General features: G+C 65.2%; 2 protein-coding genes and 1 long non-coding RNA gene across 7 annotated transcripts; 1 reads left to right on the top strand and 2 right to left on the bottom strand.

Moving 5' to 3' along the window:
• Nucleotides 1-1,182: 1,182 nt before the first annotated feature.
• Nucleotides 1,183-7,788, top strand: MAPK15 (mitogen-activated protein kinase 15). 2 transcript variants are annotated; one of them, XM_004443037.3, is made up of 14 exons: nucleotides 1,194-1,281; nucleotides 2,543-2,641; nucleotides 2,899-2,928; nucleotides 3,033-3,123; nucleotides 3,568-3,698; nucleotides 3,803-3,966; nucleotides 4,169-4,308; nucleotides 5,094-5,151; nucleotides 5,507-5,644; nucleotides 5,787-5,892; nucleotides 6,012-6,213; nucleotides 6,327-6,460; nucleotides 6,566-6,694; nucleotides 6,793-7,788. In XM_004443037.3, the coding sequence occupies exons 1-14, from the start codon at nucleotides 1,213-1,215 to the stop codon at nucleotides 6,967-6,969; spliced, it is 1,668 nt and encodes a 555-aa protein (XP_004443094.1). In that variant the 5' UTR covers nucleotides 1,194-1,212; the 3' UTR covers nucleotides 6,970-7,788. The 2 variants fall into 2 exon arrangements, with proteins under 2 accessions (XP_087303429.1, XP_004443094.1); XM_087447303.1 differs by lacking the exons at nucleotides 6,012-6,213; nucleotides 6,327-6,460 and having other exon boundaries at nucleotides 1,183-1,281.
• On the bottom strand, nucleotides 2,605-5,352 carry LOC147913962 (uncharacterized). The gene is made up of 3 exons (XR_015555939.1): nucleotides 5,120-5,352; nucleotides 3,576-3,644; nucleotides 2,605-3,290 (listed from the first exon to the last, which is right to left on the bottom strand). It is a non-coding gene; the product is annotated as an uncharacterized LOC147913962 (long non-coding RNA).
• A 956-nt stretch (nucleotides 7,789-8,744) lies between the features above and the next one.
• SACK1H (scaffolding CK1 anchoring protein H) lies at nucleotides 8,745-23,355 on the bottom strand. 4 transcript variants are annotated; one of them, XM_004443036.3, is made up of 5 exons: nucleotides 22,804-23,355; nucleotides 14,937-15,398; nucleotides 13,946-14,110; nucleotides 13,745-13,869; nucleotides 8,745-13,539 (listed from the first exon to the last, which is right to left on the bottom strand). In XM_004443036.3, the coding sequence occupies exons 1-5, from the start codon at nucleotides 23,338-23,340 to the stop codon at nucleotides 10,692-10,694; spliced, it is 4,137 nt and encodes a 1,378-aa protein (XP_004443093.3). In that variant the 5' UTR covers nucleotides 23,341-23,355; the 3' UTR covers nucleotides 8,745-10,691. The 4 variants fall into 4 exon arrangements, with proteins under 4 accessions (XP_004443093.3, XP_087303424.1, XP_087303425.1 ...); XM_087447298.1 differs by lacking the exon at nucleotides 22,804-23,355 and adding an exon at nucleotides 18,953-19,070; XM_087447299.1 differs by lacking the exon at nucleotides 22,804-23,355 and adding an exon at nucleotides 16,304-18,715.
• Between the last annotated feature and the right edge of the window lie 302 nt (nucleotides 23,356-23,657).

The following is a 23,657-nucleotide window of genomic DNA, read 5'->3' as shown; positions in this document are numbered from 1 at the left end:
TGCTTTGAATGACGCCCCACACCAACACCTCCAGGGTATGTCACCTGTCCCCACATTCCAAAGTCATGTCTGTCTATGATTTCCACTTGGATGTCATATCAGCATCTTAAAATGTCCCAATTCCTAATCTCTCTAAACCTGCTCTATCCACTGCTCCCCATCTCAGCCCTGTCTTTCCAGACACCCTGGACCCTGAACTTGGGGGTCATCTGAGATTCTTCTTTCTCTCACACCCGCAGCCCACCCACAGCAAATCTCGGAGCTGTCCACCCTTTCACACCCCCACCGTTTCCTCCTCTCTCTGCTTCCTCCCTGCTCTAGCCCCTGGTCTCATTCACAACAAGGGCCCTCCTGCTCTGCCCTCTCCCAGCGCTCCAGCCACGCGGGGCCTCCGTGCAGTTCCAGCGCGCCGCGCACACTCTCACTCGGAGCCTTTGCCTGGCTGTCCCCTCGCTGCTCTCCCCTAGCGTCCACTGGCGGGTGCTCCCATTTCCTTCCCTGGCCACCCCCGCCCGCAGGCCTCCTTACCTCGCTTTCTTTTTCTCCGAGGCTCTGATCGCCGCGTGGCGCGTGACCTCAGCGCACAGCAGCCCCTCTCAGCCGGTCCTGCAAACTCTCACCTCCTCCAGCTCTGCTCTCCCAGCCGCTGGCCGGGAAGGCCCCGCCCTGGCACTCCCCCCAGGCTCCTCGCGGCGCCTCAGCACGCGCCCATCCAGGCGCTCGCACCCGCTGGGGAGGGCGCGGCCCCTGCCCCCAAACAGCGCCCGAGTGGATGGGCGAGCTGTCCACCAGCGAGTGATCCCCTAACCGTCAGCACCACCTTGGCAGAGTCCAGAAGTAAGGCGGAGGGTGGAAAGAGCATCCCAGGCCGTGGGCACCGCGCGTGCAAAGGCCCAGAGTTGGCAGAGAGGGTCCAGGAGCTGCAGAAGGCTCCTTGGGGCGGAGGTGGGAAATGAGCGGAGGGAGGCACCTTCTTGGGGGTCTGGCTGGGGCAACCTGGGAGCGCAGACTTGAGGGCAGCCAGGGTAGGGGGCGGCGCCCCTGGTGGGGCGGGGCTCCTGGTGGCCCCGGGTTGGACGGGGCTTGGGCTGCAGACCCCGCCCCATTTCGGCCGGCGCAGGCGCAGGGAGGCGCCGCCGGTTCCCACGGCAACCGGGTTCAACAGTTCCAGCCCAGCGGTGTCCGGAGGCCTCCGGGCGCCCAGCGGCCGGCATGAGCGCCGCCGAGGTGGACCGTCACGTAGCCCAGCGGTACCTGCTCAAGCGGCGGCTCGGGAAGGGGGTGAGCGCGGGAGGCCCGGGAGTCTGTTCCCTCTCACCCTGCCGAGACTCCTCCACGGACTGGAGGTGTGGCCCTGGGCAGGTCACCGAGCCCCTCGGTGTCTGGGCCTCCTGTAACAGGGCCCTAACCGTGCCTACTCCCAAGGAACTTGTCACTTGGCTCCCAGAGCCAAGTGACAGCCGGGGCCCCCAACGGTCTCAGGCCGGAGCCATCCTGGAGCCCCAGCCACCATCCCCTGCTGCCGGGCTGCCTCCCCCAGTGCCCCCAGGGCGCTCTGGGGAGGCCAGGCCCGCCCACTCTAGGCGCCTAGGGGGAAGGGCAGATCCCAGGCCGGGCCGGGGAAGGGCCTGAGCAGTAAACCGGGTGGGCATGTAGTGGGGGCCAGAACCGTGTGTGCGCCTGTGTGCGTTTGTGATTGTGTGTGAGCATGTGGGGTTGTGTATGAGCATGTGTATGTGAAGGCATGTGACTGTGTGGATGTGAGTGTGTAACAGGGCAGGGGAGAAAGAGCAGTCCAGACAGTGCTAACAGCAAGTGCAAAGGCCCTGAGGCAAGGACCTGCTTGGCTGTCAGAGAAACAGCAGAGTTGGTGTGACTGAATAGGAATGACAAGGGACCGGGGGGGGGGTCCCATTATGTGGGGCTTTGGCTTCTACTGTGAGTGACATGGGGAGCCGTAGCAGCCGTTGGTACCACTTTACAAGGCTCACCCTGCCCGCTCTGTCGAGGATGGACAGTGTGGGTGGGCGAGGGAGATTAGTTCAGAGGTTAGTGTAGTGATCCGGGTGAGAGATGCAGGAGGCTCAGCCCAGGGTGGGGCGTCAGAGATGGAGGATGTGGTCGGATTCTGATGACTTCTGAAAGTGGAGCCAACAGGATTTGCTGACAGGGTGGATAGGGTACGTGAGAGAGGGGGGTTAGGGTGCCTGGAGGGGGGAAAGGCCGTCCCTGAGAAGGCACAGGCTTCAGTTTCTGCCCAGAAGCTCTCATCTGTGAGCTCATTTCCTCCTGGGGCCTCCATCTCCCCTCGCTTCCCATCACCTCCTCCAGAAGACACTGGAGCCCTGGGCAGCAGGCTGGGCAGCCTGTAGCTGCAGGGGCCTGCTCAGAGCCACAGCCCCTCACACCCCCATCTGTCCCCTCCCAGGAGCCAGAGTGGGAAGGAGGAGCCTCGTGTCTGCAGGGGGCAGTCTAGTGGGCAGGGGATGGTCAGGCAGGAGGCTGGCCCCGGGCCTAGCAAGCTGACCGCCCTCCTGCCCAGGCCTACGGCATTGTGTGGAAGGCGGTGGATCGGAGGACCGGCGAGGTTGTGGCCATCAAGAAAATCTTCGATGCCTTTAGGCATAAGACAGATGCCCAGGTAAGTGAATGGGGAAGAGGTGTGGGAAAGGACCAGGGCAGGGGTGTGGGGGTGACCCTTGCCACCTTGGTACCTGGAAGCTCCAGCGCAAACTTGAAGCCCAGTCACAGCAGGTTTCCGGCATTTCTCAGAGCAGCACCCCCTGAGACCGCGTGGTCCAGTGGGTGTGCGGGTGGCGAGCATCAGTCCCGCTGGATCTTTTCCACGTGGCCTTCCTTCTCGTCCTCCCCCACACTCGTGTTTCTGTCTCATTTCAGAGAACGTTTCGGGAAATCATGCTGCTCCAGGTGAGTGGCCAAGGCCATCCACCCACTTCCCCAGGTGCAGTCTTTCAGACAAGGGGGAAGCCTGGCCCCTCGACCCCTGACCCAGCCCCCGGCTCTCTCCCCAGGAATTTGGGGACCACCCCAACATTGTCCGCCTCCTGGACGTGATCCCGGCAGACAACGACAGGGACATCTACCTGGTGTTTGAGTCTATGGGTGAGTGAGGCCTCGCTCAGACCCAGCCCCACCTCTGTCCTGGCCCGGGCTCCCTCTGTATGTCCCTCTGCTGCTTGGGTCCCTGCAGTGGCCAGTGGTGACCACCTTGACCCCACCTCCATGAGGCTCCTGCTTCGTCCACTGTTTGTGGTTGCATTTTCCTTTCTCTACTCATTTTATAAAACAAAAGCAACATGAAATCAAGTATTAAAAATAATTCCACACAGTTTTACTGCTGTGCTGACAAAGGCAGTGAGCAGGCCTGAGAAGCCTGAGGGGACTGCCAGGCAGTGTGCACGTGCAGGACATGGCTCTGGGGGTGGCCAGCGGGGCCTGGGGACTGCAGGCACTGGGTGGGCCGAGGATACCTCAGAAGGGCGCAAAGTGGGACAGACCTGGCCCCCTCACCCCGGGCCCCCCAGGCTGACCTGCGTGTCCCCCCAGACACTGACCTGAATGCCGTCATCTGCAAGGGCGGCCTGCTGACGGACATCCACAGGCGCTGCATCTTCTACCAGCTCCTGCGGGCCACCAAGTTCATCCACTCAGGACGTGTCATCCACCGGGACCAGAAGGTGCCACCCACACTCTGTTTCCTGAGCCCTGAGCCGTGTGTGTGCCCACCAAGGCAACCTCGAGCCCTGGCCTCGTCAGCCCTCACCTCCCTCCTCTCCCCCAGCCGTCCAACGTTCTCCTGGACGCCAGCTGCTTGGTGAAGCTCTGTGACTTCGGCCTTGCCCGTCCCCTCAGCGGCCTCCCTGAAGGGCCGGAGGGCCAGGCCCTGACAGAGTATGTGGCCACACGCTGGTACCGGGCTCCGGAGGTACTGCTGTCCTCGAGCAGGTAACAGTGACACACACACCCCTGCCCCCTCTCACCCCCGCATGCCCTCTTGCCCACCCAGGGCCCCCAGGCCTTCCTCTGCCCTAGCACACATCCTCACAGCTCCTCCCAGCACCCCAGACCCTGGCCCCCTGAATGTCCCTCCTCCCACTCCCACCTCTGCTCTGGGGTCCCCCCACGCCTCCACCCCTTCTTGCCCCAGGTACACCCCTGGGGTGGACATGTGGAGTCTGGGCTGCATCCTGGGGGAGATGCTTCGGGGGAGGCCCCTGTTCCCTGGCACATCCACACTCCACCAGCTGGAGCTGATCCTGGAGACCATCCCACCACCATCTGAGGAGGGTGAGCATGTGGGGGGGGGGGTCCACTGGGCACCAGGGACGCTGAGGGTCAGAGCACACCGCTGTGGGGAGACAGGGCCTGACAGGCCAGGACTGGTAGGGAGGAGGATGGGGAGGGCCCAGAAGCCTCAGGAAGATGCGGACACTGGGCCCAAGGAGGAGCTGCTGGGGTTTTGAGGAGCGACTGGGCAGAGTCTGCAAGGCAGCAGGGCCTGGCCACCAGGTCCATGAGGGCCAAGCAGTGCCCACGAAGGGCCAGCTGGGTCAGGACAAGAGTGCTGGCCCAGCTGTGCTAGCACTCCCTGCTGTGCTGGGAGCTGAGCTGGGGAAGTCTGGGGAAGAGGGGGAGGAAGGCAGCAGGGGAGGAGGGGCTGCAGGGGTCCTTCCTGTTCGGGACGCGGGAGTGGGGGGGGTGGGGCAAGAAATAGGTGAAGGACCTGGTGGAGGGAGCCCTGTTCTCCCCCAAGTCTCTGGTTTCCTGGGTAGAGAGGGCAAGGGGCTCCTCCATGGAGGTGGGGGTGCCACGATGTGCTGGGCCTGCGTGCACATGTGAGCATGGGCTCATGTTGATGGTGTAAGAGTGTGCGAGGGCGGTGCATGTGTGGGTGCACACAGGCACACGTGGGTGCACGCGTCCAGATATCTGGGGTTCGAGCCCTGACAGCCAGCCTAAGCCCTGCAGAGAGGTCACTCCATGGGGCCAGAAGAGAGGGCCCCAGAGCTCCCTGAGCACCCCACCCCACCAGGCCCTCCTGGTCACACCGCTTACTGCCACCCACCCCGCAGACCTCCTGGCTCTGGGCTCCACCTACAGCGCCTCTGTCCTGCACCGTCTGGGGGCCCGGTGAGTGTGGGTGCTTGGGAGCCGGCCTCCAGCCTCTTCCTGTAGCCTTGCTGGCCAGTGTGTGCCAGCCCAGCCCTGCTCTCCCGATGATGGTCTCAAACCCAGCAACTGTTGGTCACGCTAAAAGCGTCTGCCCAGCTCAGCCTGGGGCGGGGGGAGGGCCCGCGGGAGCTGGGCCGGGTGCAGAGAGGAGGGGACCGGAAGACAGTCTGCCCGAGAGTCCTGCGTCGGGGGCGGTGATCCAGAGAGACAGTTAAGGGGCGGGGCCGAGGGTTGGAAGCCGAGCCCGGACCACAGACGTGGATATGGGGAGAGGCCGCGGCCTGGAGAGGGGATAATACTCGGGCCGCTGCAGGCCACGGCAGACGCTGGACGCCCTCCTGCCGCCCGACACCCCCCCGGAGGCCCTGGACCTCCTCAGGCGACTCCTGGTGTTTGCCCCGGACAAACGGCTTAGTGCCGCCCAGGCCCTGCAGCACCCCTACGTGCGGAGGTAGGGGCGGGAGAGAGCGGGGTCCCCCGGGCCAGCCCCCCACGTGCCGGGTTGGGGGTTGGGTGCCCATCCTGGGCTCGGTCTGAGAGGCCTGCCTGAGAGGTCTCGCTTCTCCCGCCGCCACCTCGCTGGCTTCCCGCAGGTTCCACTGCCCGGCCCGGGAATGGGCCCTGGAGGCGGATGTGCGGCTCCCGGTGCACGAAGGAGTCCAGCTCTCGGCCCCCGAGTATCGCAGCCGCCTCTATCAGGTGCTCCGGCCCGCGTACCCCATCATTCCCCAGCCACGCGCACCCTTGAGGCCTCCCCCTGCCTCAGCGACCCCAGATACTCCGCCCCCTACGCCCAGCCGCGCCCCTCCCTCCCGCAGATGATCCCGGAGCGCAGGGGCAGCAGCAGCGTGCCGAGAGAGAACGGCCTGGGGGGCGGCCCTTCGGGGGCGGAGCACAGCGCCCCCCGGCCCCGGGCGCCCCCGCCCAAACCCGGAGCCTCCACCGCGCTGCCCTCGGGCTCGCCGGCGCAGAACCCTGGACGCAGGCCTCAGAGTGGCCCCGGCCAGGAGCCCGCGCGCGGTGTGTGATCGCTGACGGCGCCCACCCCGAGCCGGCCTGGCCCCTTCTGGGTGGGACACCAACTGTCCGCAGCCGGACTCCTAACCCCGGGGGATGATCTTCCGACCCCACAGAAGCCCCTGGCGGAGCCACGAGCCTTCCCAGGCAGAGCTCGGCCCCCCTGCTCCAGCCTCCACTCCCAGGAGGTCCTGGGAGAGGGGAAAGGCCCCCCGGGGCGACGGCAGCGCCCCCCTCGGCACCCTCGTGGGTAGGTCGTGGGAGGGTGGCCGCAGGAGGACCCCTCCCACTGTACTTCTCCCAGGGCCGGTAGCACCCAGGTCCCTCAGTGACCCTGTGACGTGCCCCTTCCCAGGTGAAGCCCAGCGTGAGGGGGGCGGCGACCTCCCTGACCTCGCAGGCCGCCGCCCAGGTGGCCATTCAGGCCCTGATCCGGAGTGACCGCGACCCGGGCAGAGGGGTGAGGGCGGCCGGCGCGCCACGGGTGAGCCGGCCCTCGCCTCCCTCCCGTCCGCCCTACCCCGCCCCCCTCCTCCTCTCCGGCCGCGCCACCCCCTGACGGGGACCCTCGACTGCATGCAGGTCCCCCACGGGCTTCCCCGCAAGCCCCGGCCTGGCCGGAGGATGTTCGGCGCCTCGGCCTTGCAGGGGGCCCAGGGGGCCGCGCGGGCCGCGCTCGGGGGCTACTCGCAAGCCTACGGCACCGTCTGCCGCTCGGCGCTGGGCCGCCTGCCCCTGCTCCCGGGACCCCGCGCGTGAGCTGCCCTCTCACCCTCAACCCGCGCACGCCCGCCCCCCCACTCCAGGCCCCGGATCAACCCCCCCTCCGACGCCCAGCACTCTCCACCCCCCTTTTCCCCACCCCTCCCTTCCTTGTCTAGCTTCTTGTCCAGGCCTCTGTGGGGGGTAGATGAGGTTCCCACCCCAGCCCCAATCACTTCTGCCAATAAAGTCTTGTCAGTCTCCAGCCTAGCTGCCCACCTTCACTCTCACTAAGGGACTCCCTCTGAGGCCACAGTACCGGTTTCCAGAGGACCCCCTTCGGAGGACCCTGTCCCATATCTAGGACAGACCCCATGAGAAGCCGTGTTGTTACCATCTGCTGTCACCCTGTGGCTCCTGTCTACCCGGCGCCCAGTGTTTTCCCTCCAGGCTCAGGGCATCTAAGACTTGGCTGAGGGGTGCCTTGCGGCCAGCTTCCTGTCCCTTGTCCACACACGCCATGGGGCCTTCCTGGTGCCAAGCTGTCAGATCCCAGCCTGGACCTGCTACAGGGTCCATGCTGTCCCCAGGGTCGTCCTGGCAGGGCAGGGACCTGTGCCTGGGCGCAAGCCACCACGTGACCACATTTGTGACCCTGAGCCAGAGAGGAAAAGGAGAAGAGATAATGAGGCAGTGCCCCAGGGCACAGACCCTGACTGTGGTCATTGTCAGTGACCCCAGCCTGTGCCCCCCCACACAGTGACTGGCTCCTGGTTTGTCCTGGGGGAGGGTGGGGGACACCCTAGGGATGTCTTGTGGGGCTCAAGGCTACCTCCTCTGGTCACCACCCGGCAAAGGGCCTGGTGTGAGTCTGGTCCAGGGGTGTGGGGGGTAGGGGGAGATCCAAGGGGCCTAGCAGGCATGAGCTGTACCTCATGGTTCCATGAGTGCCCCGCACGCACCTGACTCTGTGCAGGGACCAGAACACAGGCAGCCGCCTGGCTGGGGGGGCTCGAAGCCTAAGGGGTGAGGCCTGTGCTGTGTTGAGGGCCAGGCTGCCAGGAGCAGGGAGCTCTGCCCTCCTGTAAAAGCCGCTGGCTAGTTGCTGCTGGGGAACAGACGGGAGGGGTGAGGCGTGGGCAAGCAGAGCTGGGTGGAGGGTGGGCCCAGACCAGGCGGCTGCAAGAGAGATTCAGAAAGCAGAGAGAACAGGGCTTGGGAGGAGCTGATGAAGGCGAGGCTGAGGATGAAGGCCACAGTTTGGGCTTGGAGATGGGCCAGCTGCCGAGGGGGCAGCTTGTTGAGTTTCTGGAGCCTGAGGCATAGCCCTAAGGTGATGGAGAAGGGGGACAGACAAGGCTGTGGGATGAATGCTACTGCCCAGAGGGAGCAGGGGGTGCCCAAGGCAGTCCAGCCCTGCGCACAGAGGCAGGGCCGCTGGCATGGGAGGGCTGGGAGCCCGGACACCTGGGGAGTGGCCACTTCGTACCCAGGGTAGAGGAGGACTCAGATGCATGGGAGCCACAAGATGAGGCTGGGAAGTGTCTGCTGGCCTTGGTGACCAGGGGAGTGCCCATGGGGTGTGCCTACACGGAGGGCTGGGCCGCCCTGAGGAGGGGGAGCAGACGGCTAACTGAGGGTGTTAAGCGGCCTGTCACGGGAAGGGGCTGAGAAGCAGAAGGAGTTTGTGTTGGGTTAGAAGATTCGGGTAGAGGTACTGGCAGAGCAGGTGGGGAGGGTGGTGGTGTCCCGAGGGAAATCTGAGAAGTTCATAGGGCTAAAGGTTACAATGTATAACTAGGTGATTATATATATTTGGGAATGTGTTGGAATATTTTGTGCATTGTGTTTTATTGTTAACACCAAAATGTGCAGAACCAAGTTTGGGAAGATGTCTTATTCAGCACGACCTGGAGGTGCAGACAGGAGGCTCCGAGCCCGGGCCCTGGCCTCCCCACGGGCAGCACGCTCCACTTCCTGCGATGGCTCTCCCTCAGCGACAGGCCTGGACTGGTCTGCTCAGAACAGCGACGCACCAGGCGGTGTGAAAACGCACTTGTCAGCAAGCACGTCAAGGCCAAGAGATGCTCCAGCTCATCCAGCTCCCCAGTGACCTTTTCCACCTGAACAAAGTCCCTGCTGTCACCCCTACTTGGGTGGTGGCTTCGGTAACCAGGCTGTGAGCTGTCCACCAGCTGGAAGCTGCTTGGAGTCAGAACTGCTGTCTGCGCTCAGTGGCCTTGTTTCTTAAACCCTTTCCCAGTCTGAGCGATTGGAATTTCTCATACTTAAAAAAACCAAAAACTATTTGAAAAGAAAGAGCACAAACAGTAATTTCACAATGATAGCACCTACACTGGGGGACATTCTAAGCATTTGGTGACAAAATGTGTCATTCCAAATAGAAATTACTCTGTGGAGGTGAAAAACATACAGGAAGGGTAAGCGAGGACCTTGGGCACATTTTGCCCATTGGTGACAAAGGAAAGGACCAAGAAAACGGTGGAGTCGGGTCTGCTGGGTGCCTGCAGGGCAGGACCACTCCCACCTTGTGGGGGTGCCAGGACCCCTCAAGCAGTGGGTTGGGGCTCAGGCGCCACTGCACCGTGTCCTCGGTCCTCACCTGTTCAAGTACAAGTGCTCCACATCAGCCCCTTTCCGGGGCGTGGCTGGGTATGGTGCCTGTGAACATGTGTCTGTCTGGGCGTGTGGGGAGCCTTCACGAGGCTGGGGCGGTGCATCAACCATCCAGACTGGTTTTATTGTGCCACAAAGCCTGGTGCTCTCACTTCCTGCCAGGTACTGGCCAGAGCCTTGCTGGATGAGCGGCCAGGCCTGCTTCAGTTTTTCTGGCAGGGCAGCCCTTCAGGGGTCTTCTTCTAACCCCCTCCCACCCTGCCAGTGGCCCACCCTATTGCGCTTCCCAAGAGGAGCATCCTTTGGGTCTGGCTCCACCCCTCTCTCACAGACTGCCTGCAAGCAGCCCTGCCTCCCCACAGAAAAAGGATGGCCACCAAGAAAGGTGCCAGCAGGCAGGAGGGAGGCAGCAAGAAGGAATCCAAGCAGGGCTGGAAGTGAGCCTTGAGTGACCTGAGGCGAAGGTGGAGAGAACCAGCCCTGAGGAGGTGGGAGGCCCAGAGAGGCCGGGGCTGCCAGGGGACAGCAAAGAGGCAGGAGAGTGAAGACACAGCACAGCCAGGAGGCCAAAGGGGAACCCTGAGACACAGAAGCCCTGAGACACAAGGCCCCGAGAGAATGTGGCACTGAGGCACAAGGACATGGGGTCCTCCTGAAAGATGGGGGACTGAGGCACAAAGAGATGGGTCCCCAAAAGATGGGGGACTGAGGCACAAAGGGCCCCCAAAAGATGGGGGACTCGGGCACAAAAATAGGGCCCCCAAAAGATAGGGGACCTGGGCATAAAAATGGAACCCCCGACAGATGGGCCCTGAGGTGAATGAAGGCCCAAAGGGGACCTGAAGCCAAAAGAGGTGGTGGAGGCAGAGGGGTAAGAAGGGAAAGGCTGAGGACCCAGAGACTGAGGTGCTGAGAAGAGACAGAGGTGGGGGAGTAAGGCATGGGACACTGAGGGGCTGGAGCCCCTAGGGCAGAGAGGCCGAGGAGCGACAGGCAGGGTGTCCACCAGGTCACTACAGGTGGAGCCGAGCTCTGGCTGTGCTCAGCCGGGTTCCTAACTGCTTTGGCATGAGGGCCAGGTGCTCTGCGTGATGAGTGGCAGTGATGCAGGCACCCCGACCTGGGCTGGTGGGCCAGGAGACTCACTTCTTGCTTTTGAACGTACCCAGGATCTTGGGCATGAACTTGCCCACCTTGCTGTCCCTGGCGTCCTCCTCCGCCGGGCTCTCCCCTGTCCCCAGGCCGCCAGCGTCCTCCTTTTTACAGAAGACCTCAAAGCGGCTGTAGACGCGCTTCTCCTTGCGCATGCTCTCCATGCGGCGGAGCAGCCGGTCGCGCTCCTCTGCGCTGGCTGGCAGTGTGCGGCTCAGCCGGCCTTGTGTCCCCAGGCTGTCAGAGCGGAAGATGGCCGAACATTTGTCCTTGTCGGACATATCAGGGGCCAGACCCCCGGCAGCTGGTGGGCGGCCTAGCTCAGGGCTGCTGTGGGTGGGGCCTGGACCCGGGGCGGGGGCGGGGACTCCACGGTGCTTCTGGCCGTGGGCGCTGATCTGCTCCAGAATGGCCTTCGTGTCATCCCGCAGGTTGCTGCTGTACAAGGCATTGGCCGTGGCTGAGACCACGCGTGCCCGCGGGCCCCGCTCCTCTCCTGTGGCAGCCTCTGTGCTGTCACCCCGGCCCAGGGAGGGCCGCCGGGGGCTCTCCGGCTGCCCGTTCTCCTGTGGTGCTGGGAAGCCGCTCTCACCTTCTGCGCGACGCTCGCCCTTGGGACTCAGCAGCTGCCGAAGGCGCAGGGAGCCCTTGCGCAGGACCTCCATGGGGCCGCCAGCCGCCTCCTCCGCGGGCCCAGTCTTCGGAGACTCCCCGGAGAAGGTAAGAGTAAGGCTGCCCCTGCGCTCCGGCACCGGGGGCACTGGGCTGCTCCTGCGCTCCGGCACGGGAGGCAACGGGCTCCCCCTGTGCTCGAGGTAAGTCGAGGTGGGGCTCCCCTTGCGCTCCGGGTAGGCTGAGGTGGGGCTCCCCTTCTGCTCAGTCAATCCTGCGGTTGGGCTACCTTTGTGAGCAGGAAACCCAGGAGTGGGACTCCCCTTCCGCTCGGGGTAGGCTGAGGTGCGGCTGTCTTTTGGCTCAGAGTGGGACGCCTGGTGCGCCCCGGGTCCCTCCGGCGGGGGACTGTCCCGCCCTTGCGGGGAGGTGGAGCGGCCCTGGGCGGAGAGGAGGCGGGAGGGCACCCGATCGGCGCCACTCCAGCCTAGCGTGTCGAGCAGCTGGGTGGCAGTGAGCGTGGCAGCTCCCGGCTGCCGCTCGGCCTCCTGGTGCAGCCGCTGTGCGAAGGAGTCGCGCAGGTCTAGCAGGCAGCTCTCGAGGCTGCGGCGCTCGCCCGCCGCGCCGCCTGGCGCTGCCGCCTCTTCCCGCCACGCCTGGGACACGACAGCCTTGCTATGGCTGCCGACGGTGACTGCGGCCCCCTCCCCGCCGGGATCACGTGCCGGGCCCTTGTACTTCTCCAGGAGCTCGGCGACCTTGGCGGAGGCGGAGGAGCGCACGGCCTCGCCGCCGGGGCCCAGCATCTCGCTGACGGCCTGCTCCTTGTGCAGCACCTGCACCTTCTCGGTGGTGGCCGCCGCGGCCCCGCCCGCGCCCTCCGCCTGCGTCGAGCTGAAGATGAGCGAGGAGCGCAGCCGCGAGCTGCGCTGGATCAGCGGGGTCAGGCGCGAGCGGAAAGCGTCCTGCTTGGCCAGGCCTGCCTCCTCTGGACCCTCGCGCTCTGGGCCCTCGCCGCCACCGCTGCCAGAGCCGGGCACTGGGCCCTTGGCCGGGAAGGACGCGGGCACGCGGAAGGCCGAAGGGAGTAAGTCCCCGCCGGCCCCCCGGCCCCCGGCCCCCAGCACGTCGTCCTCGTAGGCCTCGCCCTCCATGGGCGCGGGCAGGCCCTCGTCGCCCGCATCGTCGCCGTGGCAGCCGCTCAGGTAGGAGGCCAGGCGCCAGTGCCGCAGCCCGGCCCGCCCCTCGGGCCCGCCCCTGCGCTCCGGCTCTGCCTCGGGCGCGGTCTCGGGGCCCAGCCTCGCCGCTGCCTGGCACGGGAAGCGCTGGCTCAGGCTGGGGCGTGGGGCACCGCCGGGGGCCAGGCCGCGGAGGCCGGGCCCGAAGTTGGAGTCCGAGCCGTGGCGCACCTCGCGCGAAGCGCCGGACGGCACGTAGTCCAGCCGCTGGTGTCCGTCCGCGCCGAGCTCGGGGAAGCGGGGCCCAGCGCCCAGCGCGAAGTCGTCGGGGTCGCCGAAGCCCGGGCGGCCGGCACGTAGCTTCTCGAACAGGCCCTGCGGGCGCGCTGGCGCGAGCTGCGAGTCCCACTGGTAATGCTGCTGGTAGAGCTGGTCGCGGTGGAAGTGGCTGGTCTGGAAGCGGAAGTCGTCGCCGTGGCTGAGGAACGTCTGCCGCGACACCTGCCGCGCGGCCGCGAAGTTCTCCACCGCGCCCGTGCCGTCGGCGGCCGCGTAGCTGTGCCGCTTGATGGCGTCCATCTCCAGGTGCCGCGCCTGGAAGAAGCCCCGCGGGCCCGCGAGCTCCCCGCCTGGTCCCGTCTCGGCGTCCAGCCGCCGCGACAGCGGCCGCAGCCCCGCGTGAGGCTCCAGGGCGCCCCCGGGCATCCGCAGTGGCTCCTCCCGGCGGAAGGCCGACAGGAAGTGGCGGTCGGGGTCGAGGAAGGAGGGGAACCCCAGACCCTCTTCCCGAGGCGGTGGGAACAGGAGGTGCGCTCGTTTGGAGAAGAAGGGGGTCGGTACCCCGGCCACCTGGCCGCTCATGAGGGGCCCGCCCCCCGCGTATGGAGCCAGGGCGTAGGCGTCTATGCGGGCCAGCTCCCCCGCCGAGGGCACCAGCGGCTCGGACTGTGCGAAGAGGATGCGGAATTCCTCATCGAAGCTGGAGACCAGTTCGCCCTGGAACACGTGCGCCAGGCTGCGGTGGATCTTCTCGAAGGACCACATGAAGCTGCAGGGGGAGCAGAGCCATAGTCAGACGGAGGGGACAGGCTGAGCAGCAGCGAGAGGCGCAGAGCCCCGCCTGTGGCTCCGAAGTGTCAAGTCTGCAAGGGCTCAGGCGGGGCTGTGTCAGAGGCTACAGGAGGGGGGCTTCTGGAGAGGAGGCCCTCGGGTGGGGAGGCGCTGGGGCTGCGGGGCAACGGGGCTGGGCGCACCTGTAGCTCCCACTCATCACCACGGCACAGTCCACCAGGAGGAACTTCTCCTTCACATGGCCCTGGAAGGACTTCCCGGTGCGGCAGTAGTAGGTGGGGCCTGCCACAGTGCGCACGCGCAGGAACTGGGGAGGGAGAGGCGTTAGGTCTCTGCGGAGGGGGGCTCTCCCAGTCCCTACACGCCCCCTCCCCAGCACTCACGTCCACGTGGTGCAGGTTGACACGGCATTTGTCGGCCATGTCTAGGAAGTGCTGTGCGTTCATCTCATCCAGGAGAATGTAGACCGGGACGCGGCGCGAGGCAGCCTCCAGCACCTCACTGAGCAGGTCCACATCAGTGAACATGTCCATCACCACTGCCACCACCTGCGGGGATCGTGTCAGAAACGGAGGCAGACCCCTCCACTATCCCCACCATTCCCTAACCAAACCTCCAGGGTCCTGGGCGAGGTGGTGGTGGGGGAGCCCTCTGGATCACCCACAAACACTGCAGAACAGCCATAAGTCCATCCCACGGGAGAGTGGGGCCCTGTCAGGGAATGGGGGTCAGGAGGAAGGGGCCTGTCAGAGGGAATGGGGGGCTGTTGGGGGGGCCAGGGCATGATGGAGCCCTAGGCAGCACAGGGCCTGCATCCTGTTGGGGACCCCCTGCCCTACAGATGTCCGAGCTCCCCGGACGCCAGGGCAGGGATCAAGGCTGGGCCCCAAGCTCCAGTTCTGCCCCTGGGAGGGGGTCACCGCCCGAGGGACAGAGGGCAGAGGCAGGGGTCTTCAGTGTCTGGACCTGCTGCCTCAGTCTCCATGGTTTAACAGGGTCTCTTCGCTGTTTGCCAACTGCCTGGTTGGGGGTAAGAAGCCCTCACCTGGGTCAAGGGCAGGACTAGAGAGAATTCTCTGAACAATAAATCCAGGCCAGGAGGGGCCCAACCATCCCAGAGCCACTGCGTTTCTGGGCCCTGGCCACGACCATGGGCAAGCAAACCTGGGCCTGCAATAACCAAACCCTTGGTAACCCGGGAAGAAGTCTGTCTGAGAGCTCGAGCTGCAGCCTGAAGGCCAGCCGGCCAGCCCTGGCCTCCCCTCGCCCCAGAGCTGGGCATGCTCATGTCTCCTCCACCCTCACACCCCTACTCATGCTGCAAGGTCCAGCTCAGGCTGCCTTCCCCACTGCCCGCCGAGCCTGACGCTGCACCTGCTGGGCAGAGCGGATCATCCTTCGAGCCTCATCCTTGATGCTGGGGCTGTCAGGCGGCGGTGGCTGCACCAGTGTGGTCACCTCAGTGCCCTGGAAGCCGAAAGTCAGGGGCCAGCCTAGGTCGAGCTCGGGCACTGCCTGGTCGGAGTTCACGGGCCAGTAGGTGCCTGAGGAGCCATCCATGTCCACATTGGGAGGGCTGCCTTCCGGTGGATCAAGGGCCACATGCTGCGGGGGCCGCAGGTGGCGGCTCACGTGGTCCAGCTCCTCAGGGCACAGGAAGGCAGGTGCCCCCTCGGACGACAGGAAGCGGCTGTAGGCCTCAGGCCCGCCCTCAGCCAGTGCGTCCACCGCCAGGCGGTAGTACTCTTTGTAGTGAGGTGGCAGGTACCCAGGAGCCAGTGGGTTGTCCCCCTGCGAGGAGCTCTGGGAGCGGCGGGCCATGTTGGCGCCAGGGGCCTGGGGGAAGGGCAGGGAGACACATTACTGGGGCAGGGGCACTGGGCCCATGGCCCCCCCCCACATGTGCACATGTTGTAGAAGGGATCGTCAGTGACGTGGGTGGGCTGTGGAGTTCAGCACGTGCCTGGAGGCCTTCCATGGCACCCCAGACCCTCGGATGCCACCAAGTGGGGGACAGCAGCACCGTGCCTGGCACAGATAGCCTGGCCTCGTCTCTGGGTGCTCTGGCCATGCTGGTGGGGCCCTGGATCTCACCAGGACCCAGGGAAGGCCGCGTGCCCCTGCTTCCAGGGGGGCTGCGGCTCCACATGACCCCCCTCAGGTCACTTTATGGCCTCTGTGGCCCCAGGCACTTCTGCTTTGTGGGCCCTTTCCTCCATAAAAAAAAATCAATGATGTTTTATGACTGCTGGTATAAAGAAAATACAATCCAGGATGAATTCTTTATTATTATATTCACTCTTTTCTTGTGATTTTATAGCATGAACGCATTTTCGTGGGCCCCCGCCACTGTGCCTACTGGACAGGTTGGGCGGCTCACTGCCTGTGTGTCTCTGTCCCTGGTGTCGGAGGACCTGCTCCCCCTGCCTCCTTGGCTCATTACCTCAGCTGTAAAATGCAGCCGTGGAGGCTGCCGACACACGCCTGCCTGGGTGAGCTCACCTGAGGCTCAGCACTGCAGGCCCTGGCCACACCCGCAGCCGAGTACAGGGTTTCACACTCTGAGCCCCATAACCACTCACTGACCTCGTAGCCCTCTGAACCCTGACCCCTGCCCCTTGTCCCTGTCGACCAGGAACCCCCTTCCCGTTGGTCCACCACTCCAGCTCTCCGGCCACTTTCCCATCTTAGATATAACTTCCCTGGGCCACAGCCCCTGGCCCGCCCTCCCAGCCACGTACTTCACACCCTGCAGAGCCAGCTGCAGCCTCCTCCCTCCCCAGAGCTTGGAGTCTTGTCTCTGCCAAGCACGGCCCTGCTCACAGTGGTGATCTCTCCAAGTCTGGTCACCGCCCTGCTCCCCGCTGCACTCGGATGAAGTCAGGGCCCTTTGCTGCGGCCCTCAGGCTTGTCCTGGGTTCCAAATGTGCCTCTCCACCCTCATGGCTCGCTCCAACTTCACACCGCCACCCACACACCACTGGCTCCACTCCAGCCCACCTGCCTCCAAAGGGCCTTGTGGGGGCCTGGCCCCAGGAAAAGCTGCCATTAGCCAGGTGGGGGCCTCTATCTGGCTCCCAGGGCCCAGCTACACACCATCCCTGAACCACCTGGATCCCCGCCCTCCTCCTCCCCCGGAAGGAGCCCCAGGCACTGCTTGCCCCACCCCTGCTGTTCCTCAGGGTGGGGATGGGCTGGGACTCTGGTCGCGCCAGCTCGCAGGTTCCTGGATCTTGGTCCTGGCTGGGGAAAGTGCTTCTGCCAGACTGCGCCCCCTCCCCAGGTGCAGCTGGAGACATTGCCTGAGCACGTGAGGGGTCAGGACTCTGTGTATGATGACCTGGGGACCTTTCCTGTCTGCCTTCCCGGGGGGTTGGGGGGTGGCGGGGTGGGGGGGACTGGACAGGCTAACTGAATGTGATGTGGAGCTGGGAGGTGGGGGAACCAACCTCTGCATGCCACTCAGTCCACACCGGCAGAGATGCTACCCGGGCCAACTGTCTGAGGAAAAGCTGTTCTGACATTCCCTTGTGGGGGCACTGTCCTCTGACTGCATCCAGTTACATGCAGGGTGGCCATATTGTCCTCATCCTACATGCACTAGATTGAGGCTGACCACGCCGGGGTGTGGCACATTCAGTGCCGGCCTGAATGTGTACTGGGGTCTCACACTATCTGACCACAGTGGGGGGGGGGGGTGCCTGACACTGTATCTGACCACCGGGGGCGGGTAGTGTCTGACACTGTATCTGACCACAGTGAAGGTGCCTCACACCGTATCTGACCACAGTGGGGGTGGGGTGTCTCACACAGTATCTGACCACAGTGGAGGGGCTGCCTCACACTGTATCTGACCAAAGTGTGGGGGGAGGGTGCCTCACGCTGTATCTGACCATGGCGGTGGGGGGGGGGTGTGCCTCACACCTTATCTGACCACAGTGAGGGTGTCTCACACTGTATCTAACAGGGCACTGTGGTATCTGGCTGTACAGGGTCAGTGGCTGACCATGCAGGGCTTGGGGGCACTATCCTGCTGACTACATTTGAGGGTGGCACCTCCTAAGTCCAGGGAGGCTCACTAGAGGGGATCCCTACTGACTTCACTGGGGAGGGAATCAACAGTAACTGTCCAGGCTGCGTGTGACAGGGGGTGGGGTGATCCCATGAGGGCAAGAGGCCTTCTCATCAGATAGGACTGGTCAGGAAGGGGCACCAGTCCTGCGTGACCACCAAGGTGGCCCTGCTCGGCCTGACACAGCAATACCCGTGACCTCAATGACCTTATTCCTTTGCCTGTTTCCTCTCATGGTCTGCACACCTCTGACCTGTGGACTAGGCAGTGGCCACTCTCCAGCCGGCAATGGGGAGCCCCAACAGGGGCCTCCTCGCATATTTGCCTACCAACCGCCTGCCCTAAGGGAGGGAGGGGCGCTTATCCCACTCAGGCCAATGACTCAGCAGGAATCCGCTCCTCTGCCGCTGACCTCTGACCTCTGACACAAGCCAGACAAAGCCTCCAGGGCCCTGGTGGGCTCCCTAACCAGGGACTTCCAGCCGCCGATCCTTCCCACCTGGGCAGAAGATGAGGTTTCTAAGTAACTAGAAGGAGGATCCTGAGGGAAGGATCTGGCGCTAACGCAGGAGGTGACGTGACCCTGCCCAAGTGCAGACAGGGGCAGGAAGGGGCTCCCCGCAGGAAGGACTGGAGGCGTTAGGCAGCGGGGAGGTAAAGAGGGGATTCGGCTGGACGGGCTCATAGACTGGAAGTCGGTGAGTTGTAGTTTTCGGGGTGTGCTATCGCAGGGCCCAAGGGGGTTAGTGCACCTCAGGAAGTTAGCGGCTGCCTGGGTTGGGTGTCCCATCCACCCACCCCAGTCCACGAACTTGGACGCGAGGGAACGCGGGCCTTCTGCTCTCCCGCACTCCACGCAGAGAACCAGACCGAGCGCTGGCCACCCCCGTCCATGGCGGCCTGGGCGGGGAGCCCCCAGGGAAGGGTCTAGGCCGGGCCCAGCACCCTCCCCAGACTCCAACTAGGCCGCGAGGGCGGGAGCGAGTCACGACGGCTTGGGCAGCCTCGCCTCTGGCCCCTTCCCACTCGGCTCCTCCTGGGCCGGCGTCGTGCGAGGGCGCTCGCGTCCACACTGGCCTCTGCGGCCGCGACGTCCCCTCGCCCGCCCCCCCCCCGGCCAGACCCTGCCCCACGAACGCGGCTGCGCCCGCACCCCCACCCCCGGCCCGCCCCGGGTCCCGCGGCCCCGGCCCAGGTGCGGCGGGAGGGCCGCCCAGGTGAGGCCGCGCCGGGGGGCGCCGCGCGCGCCGACCCCGCCGGCCCCGCGCGGCCTCCTCGGCCGCGCCCCGCCCCCTCGAGCCGCGGGAGGGGGCCCTACCTGGCCAGGTGCGCGGGGTCTCGGGACAACGGCAGCAGGAGCCGACCGCCGCCCAGCGGCCTCGCGGTCCGGTCGGTCCGGCGGCCACTCCCCGCCGCGGCCCGCCCGCCGCGGCCTGATTCACGCGCCCGCCCCCGCCCCGCCCGCCGCGCCCGCGCCCGCGCCGGCCTGCCCGGGCAGCACCTGGGGCGGGGCGGCCCCACCCCGCCGCGCCCGCATTCCGCCGCCCGCGCCCGCCCCCGCCCCGCCGCGCGCCCGCCCGGCCAGCCGCGCGCAGACCCCCGCGGCCCCGGCCCCGGGCCCGCGCCCCCCGGCGCCCATCGGTCCACCGAGGGCTCGAGGGCCCCGCGCCTGACCCCTGACCCTCGCCCCGGAAGTCGAGGTGACTCGGAAGTTCCGTCTCCGTCGCTAGGAAACGGGCCGGCCCGACGCGAGGGGCGGGGCTTCTGGCCTCGTCGGTCGTGGGGGGGGTGCAGGTGAGGCAGATGACGGTGTGGGGGCGGTGCCGAGCCCGGGGCGGGGCCCCCGCGAGCACCGGGGACCCCACCACACGCGGACACCCCCACCCCGACGCCTGCACACAGGACCCCCCCACACACACACTGATGCCCACGAGTACCTGGGACCCCAGGAGCACATGGACCCTGCGGCGCTCAGATCTCCCCGTGAGCCACATACACACCGACGCCCACACGTATAGGGGACCCACGCACACAGGGGACCTGCCCACTCATATGTAGCCGGCACACACACCAGTCCCCTCCCAGACCAACCCCCCACCCCAGGAATTCCCCCACAGGCCCACCCACACCCACACCTGTAGGGGACCTGCAGGCACAGGGTACTCTGTACACAGCCACCCCCACATGGACAGGGGACTCCACAGGCACATAGGGACCTGTGCACACAAGGGACACCGGACACACTGACCCCCACACACCAGTGCCCACGCCAACCCTCTGACCATGTACATGGGACCCCATAGGCACCAGGGACCCCCCACGCACATAGAACCCTTGCACACATACGGGACCCGACATGCACACTAGGTCCCACACGTGTGGATCACCCAGGCACACACCAACATCACACACAGGAGAGCCCACGTGCACACAGGGGTCCCTTAAGCACTGACCCCACACATAAGCAGGGGACCCTACATTTACTGAACCCCCCCCCCCCGTACCCACTCTGCAAGCACAGGGACACTCCCGCACAGGCCCCAGCACACACATAGGACCCTACACCAACAGAGTCGCTTAGGCACCGAGGACCCCGCAAGTACCAACCCCCACATGGGAGGGGACCCGGCATGCACACCGAGCCCCACGCACTGACACGCTCCGTCCATGCACACATCAACCCCCACACTCGTAAGCCCTCAGCTGCCCCAGGTGCCTCAGTCTCCTCTGTGTCCCCCCAAACACTTCCGATCACTGCTCAGAACCCCAGTTCCCCACCAGGCCCTCCCTCAGGGCCCCACTCCCCACTTAGGCCCTGCCCTGCGCTTGACCATCTGTCTAAGCTAAGTCCTGCCACCCCTGCCACTCCCCCAGCACTCCCTCCCCTGTCACAATGTCTGAACCCTCTCTCTGCCAGTCTCCAGTCACCCTCCTGTCCCTCTTGCCATGTGATCCTATTTTCTCAGTTTTCAGGGTCATTTCCAGTTTCATTAATCCCTTCCCCAAACACTCAGCAACACTCCACCGGTGCCAATATGGGAACATGGGCGTGGGGTCGGAGCAGTGCCCAGGCAAGGGCGCTGCCATGCGTTACCTGTGCAGTGGGGGAGGGGAGGGGACCCCAACCCAGACTAGGGCAGGGGAGGCCTCCCAGGGGAAATGAACTTTGAGATCAGTCGCCTGGACCAGGAAGAAAGGTGTTGCTTCCAAGGCCAGGACAAGAGAGGGTTGGGGGCACAGAGGGGTCGATGCCCCAGGTGGGCAGGGGCAGTGGGGAGGCACAGAGGCTGCAGCAGAGCAGGGTTGGACTCAGGCTTGTGCATCAGGACAAAGCTTGTCCAGCTGGCGGCCCATGGTTTGGGGCAGGGAGATGGTTTAGAGTCGGGTACTTGACACCCGACCTTGGGGGCTGTGGTCAAGGCCTGGGACCAGAGGATGGGTGAGCCAGGGGTGGAGGGGACAAGCTGTGGCCAGATGTTCTTGCTGAGCATTCTGGGCACACATGCCAATAACCAGGGGAGGGCATCGGGCTAGGAAGCTGGAGGGAAGCTGTGAGGGGGAGTGCCCGTGATCCTGGGTTCCCCAGTTCGGCACCTGCCGACTGTCCGTCCACGCAGGCCCCAGGCAGTGTGCAGTGTTGTTCCCCACTACTTCTGCCGCTCCAAGCACACCCTCCCTGACCTTTCCTCCCCGCCCCACCCCCAGGAGGATGAGCAGTAAGAAGGGGGTACCCAAAGCTGCATCAGGAAAGTGGTAGGCGTCCCTCCCTGGAGCCAAGCCTTGAGCAGCTGCTGGTGAGTGAGTGTGCCCTCCGACCTCCAGGGCACCCCACTCAAACACTGACTTGTGAGACTCTCTACACAGCCACCAGGGACACTCCCACTGAGAAGACCCTTCCCTCTGAGTGGCTTTCAGGGGATCTCTTTATTGGGCTCGGGTGTGGTAGACTGGGGATTCGTCCATTCTGGACCCTGATCCTGAGTCTTGTACCTCTGGGACTGGGGTCAGGGGCCCTGGGGGCAGTGTTCAGCAGAGCATAACTTTAGAACACATGGAGATGGCGAGAACCTGTGTGAACTGAATACTGCTTCTGAAACAGCAGGGCTGAAATCCATGTTGGGGATTCTCAGGCTAAGTATGTGGTCCACTCTGACCCTCTGCTCCACCTGGGCCATCCCAAGCTTTTCCCTGCCACTCTTGCTCCCTCAGGCCACCCTCTCCATAGCCACTTCCAGGCTGAATGGTGATAGCTTGCCCTTGGCTCAGGAAGGGCACCTCCTCCCAGGCCCACCTCCACCGGTTGTCACTCCCCTTCTCTGAGTCCCATTTCTTCTCGGTCCCAGCATTCATCTGAGTTCTCCACTAAGCTGCCAACACCTTCCAGGCTGTGGCTCTGGGTCCTCCCAGCACCCAGGCCTTCACTGGGGCTGTGCTTGGCAAGAGAGCACCTTACTGCATGCCCAGATACGGCCCCTCTGCCTGTAGTGGGCCTGCCCCAGCCTCTGGACCCCCCAGGCTCTGGGGTCAGAGGACCTGGAGGGCTGGTGGTTGATGCCTGCTGTTCCACGCCAAGCGGGGTAGACCAGCGTTCCCCAAAATAGCCCCAGCCGCGTCTGAGGCAGCAGGTGTCCTGGAACGAGGATGGTAGGCTCAGGTGCCGCATGCTGCTTCCGCAACCTCAAGCCCTGGGCACACACTGCAGTAAACAGGGTGCAGGGCAGATGGGCCGGGAAGCCGGGGGTGGGGGGCACGTTCCTCAGTTCTGTACTGTCACCCAGGTCCTCGGCCTGGCCTGACCCCATACACCGAAACACCACCCTCGACAGCTCCTGCAGTGGCCTGCCCTGGCCCACCTGGCCAGGACCTGGGTCCTCTGCAGGAACACCTCTGCCTCAGTTTCCCTGAACAAGCTCCCTCCCTGGGCACCCTCTACCTGCCAAGCACTGGGCCAGCCTGAGAGGGCCTGCAGTGTCCTGTGTGGGGGGCACCAGCCTCACTTTGCAAATGTGAAAATGGGCCCACAGATGTCCCGCAGCCCGCCTGGCCTCAGTGCACAGCCCGCTGGGCTCCCAGCCTCCTGGGCCTCTGCAGGTGGCTGTAGGTTGCTTGCACGGTCCCCACGCCCCCAGATTGTCCAGAGCCTGCCCCTCTTCACGTCCCCTGCCTTACCTGGCCCTGGGTCTGCAGCACCTCAAGGCCCTCGCTGCGGAGTTGCTCCAGGGCCATGGCCAGCTCCAGCCCCTCCACGCGCACCCAGGCCTGCTCCTTCTGCAGCTGCTGAAGCAACAGCTGCTCCTCCTGCCACAGCTGCATCTGCAGCTGGGCCTGCCGCCGCCGGTCTTCCAGCAGCAGCTGCTCCTGGGCCAGGCACAGCTGGACTTCGTGGAGCTTCAGCAGCTGGGGGCCCATGCCCGGCAGGAGGCCCCCTGCCCCGCAGCCTTCCATGTCCAAAGCGGGGACTAGTGCCAGCTCAGACCCCATAGCAGCAGCCTGCGCTGGCCCCTCGGCTGCCTGTGGCTGCTCTGGCCTGGCCACCTTGGGGTGCCCCTGGGGAGCTGGCTTACTGCTGGTCACGTGCTTGTCCCGAGGGCCCCCTGCGGCCGGGGGTGGGGGCTCGGCCTCAGGGCCATGCTGCCCCGTGGCCCGCTGCACCCTGCCCGCCCTCCTGGCTCGGGGTTTGCGAGCTCGACTTCGTTTCCCAGACATGGCCGTGATCCGGCACCTCCTTCACCGGGTGTCTGCTCCCTGGGGCCTTGCTCATCAGCCAGGTGGCCTTGATCAGGTGTGCTCAGAGGGCGTCCCTGGGAGGCCACGGTGGGCCCTCTGCTCCTGCAGCCCCCTTGTGCCTGCCCTGCCCCTTGGCTGGTGCCCGTGGCGCTGCTGCTCCCGGCCTCGGCTCTACGTGTGGGCCTCACGGGCCCCACTCGGCGGGCCGGGCCACGCCAGGAAGTTTATAGGGACTCGGCGGCGCGGTGGCTCACCCGGGTGCAAAGGCTGACTAACGTGCTGACACAGGGCGCGAG

Source organism: Ceratotherium simum, chromosome 23 (assembly GCF_057802395.1).
Source record: "Ceratotherium simum simum isolate JZ-2026a chromosome 23, ASM5780239v1, whole genome shotgun sequence".
NCBI classification, from domain to species: Eukaryota; Metazoa; Chordata; class Mammalia; order Perissodactyla; family Rhinocerotidae; genus Ceratotherium; species Ceratotherium simum.
Note: the sequence above shows the minus strand (reverse complement) of the source record. Positions and strands in the feature narration are given on the sequence as shown.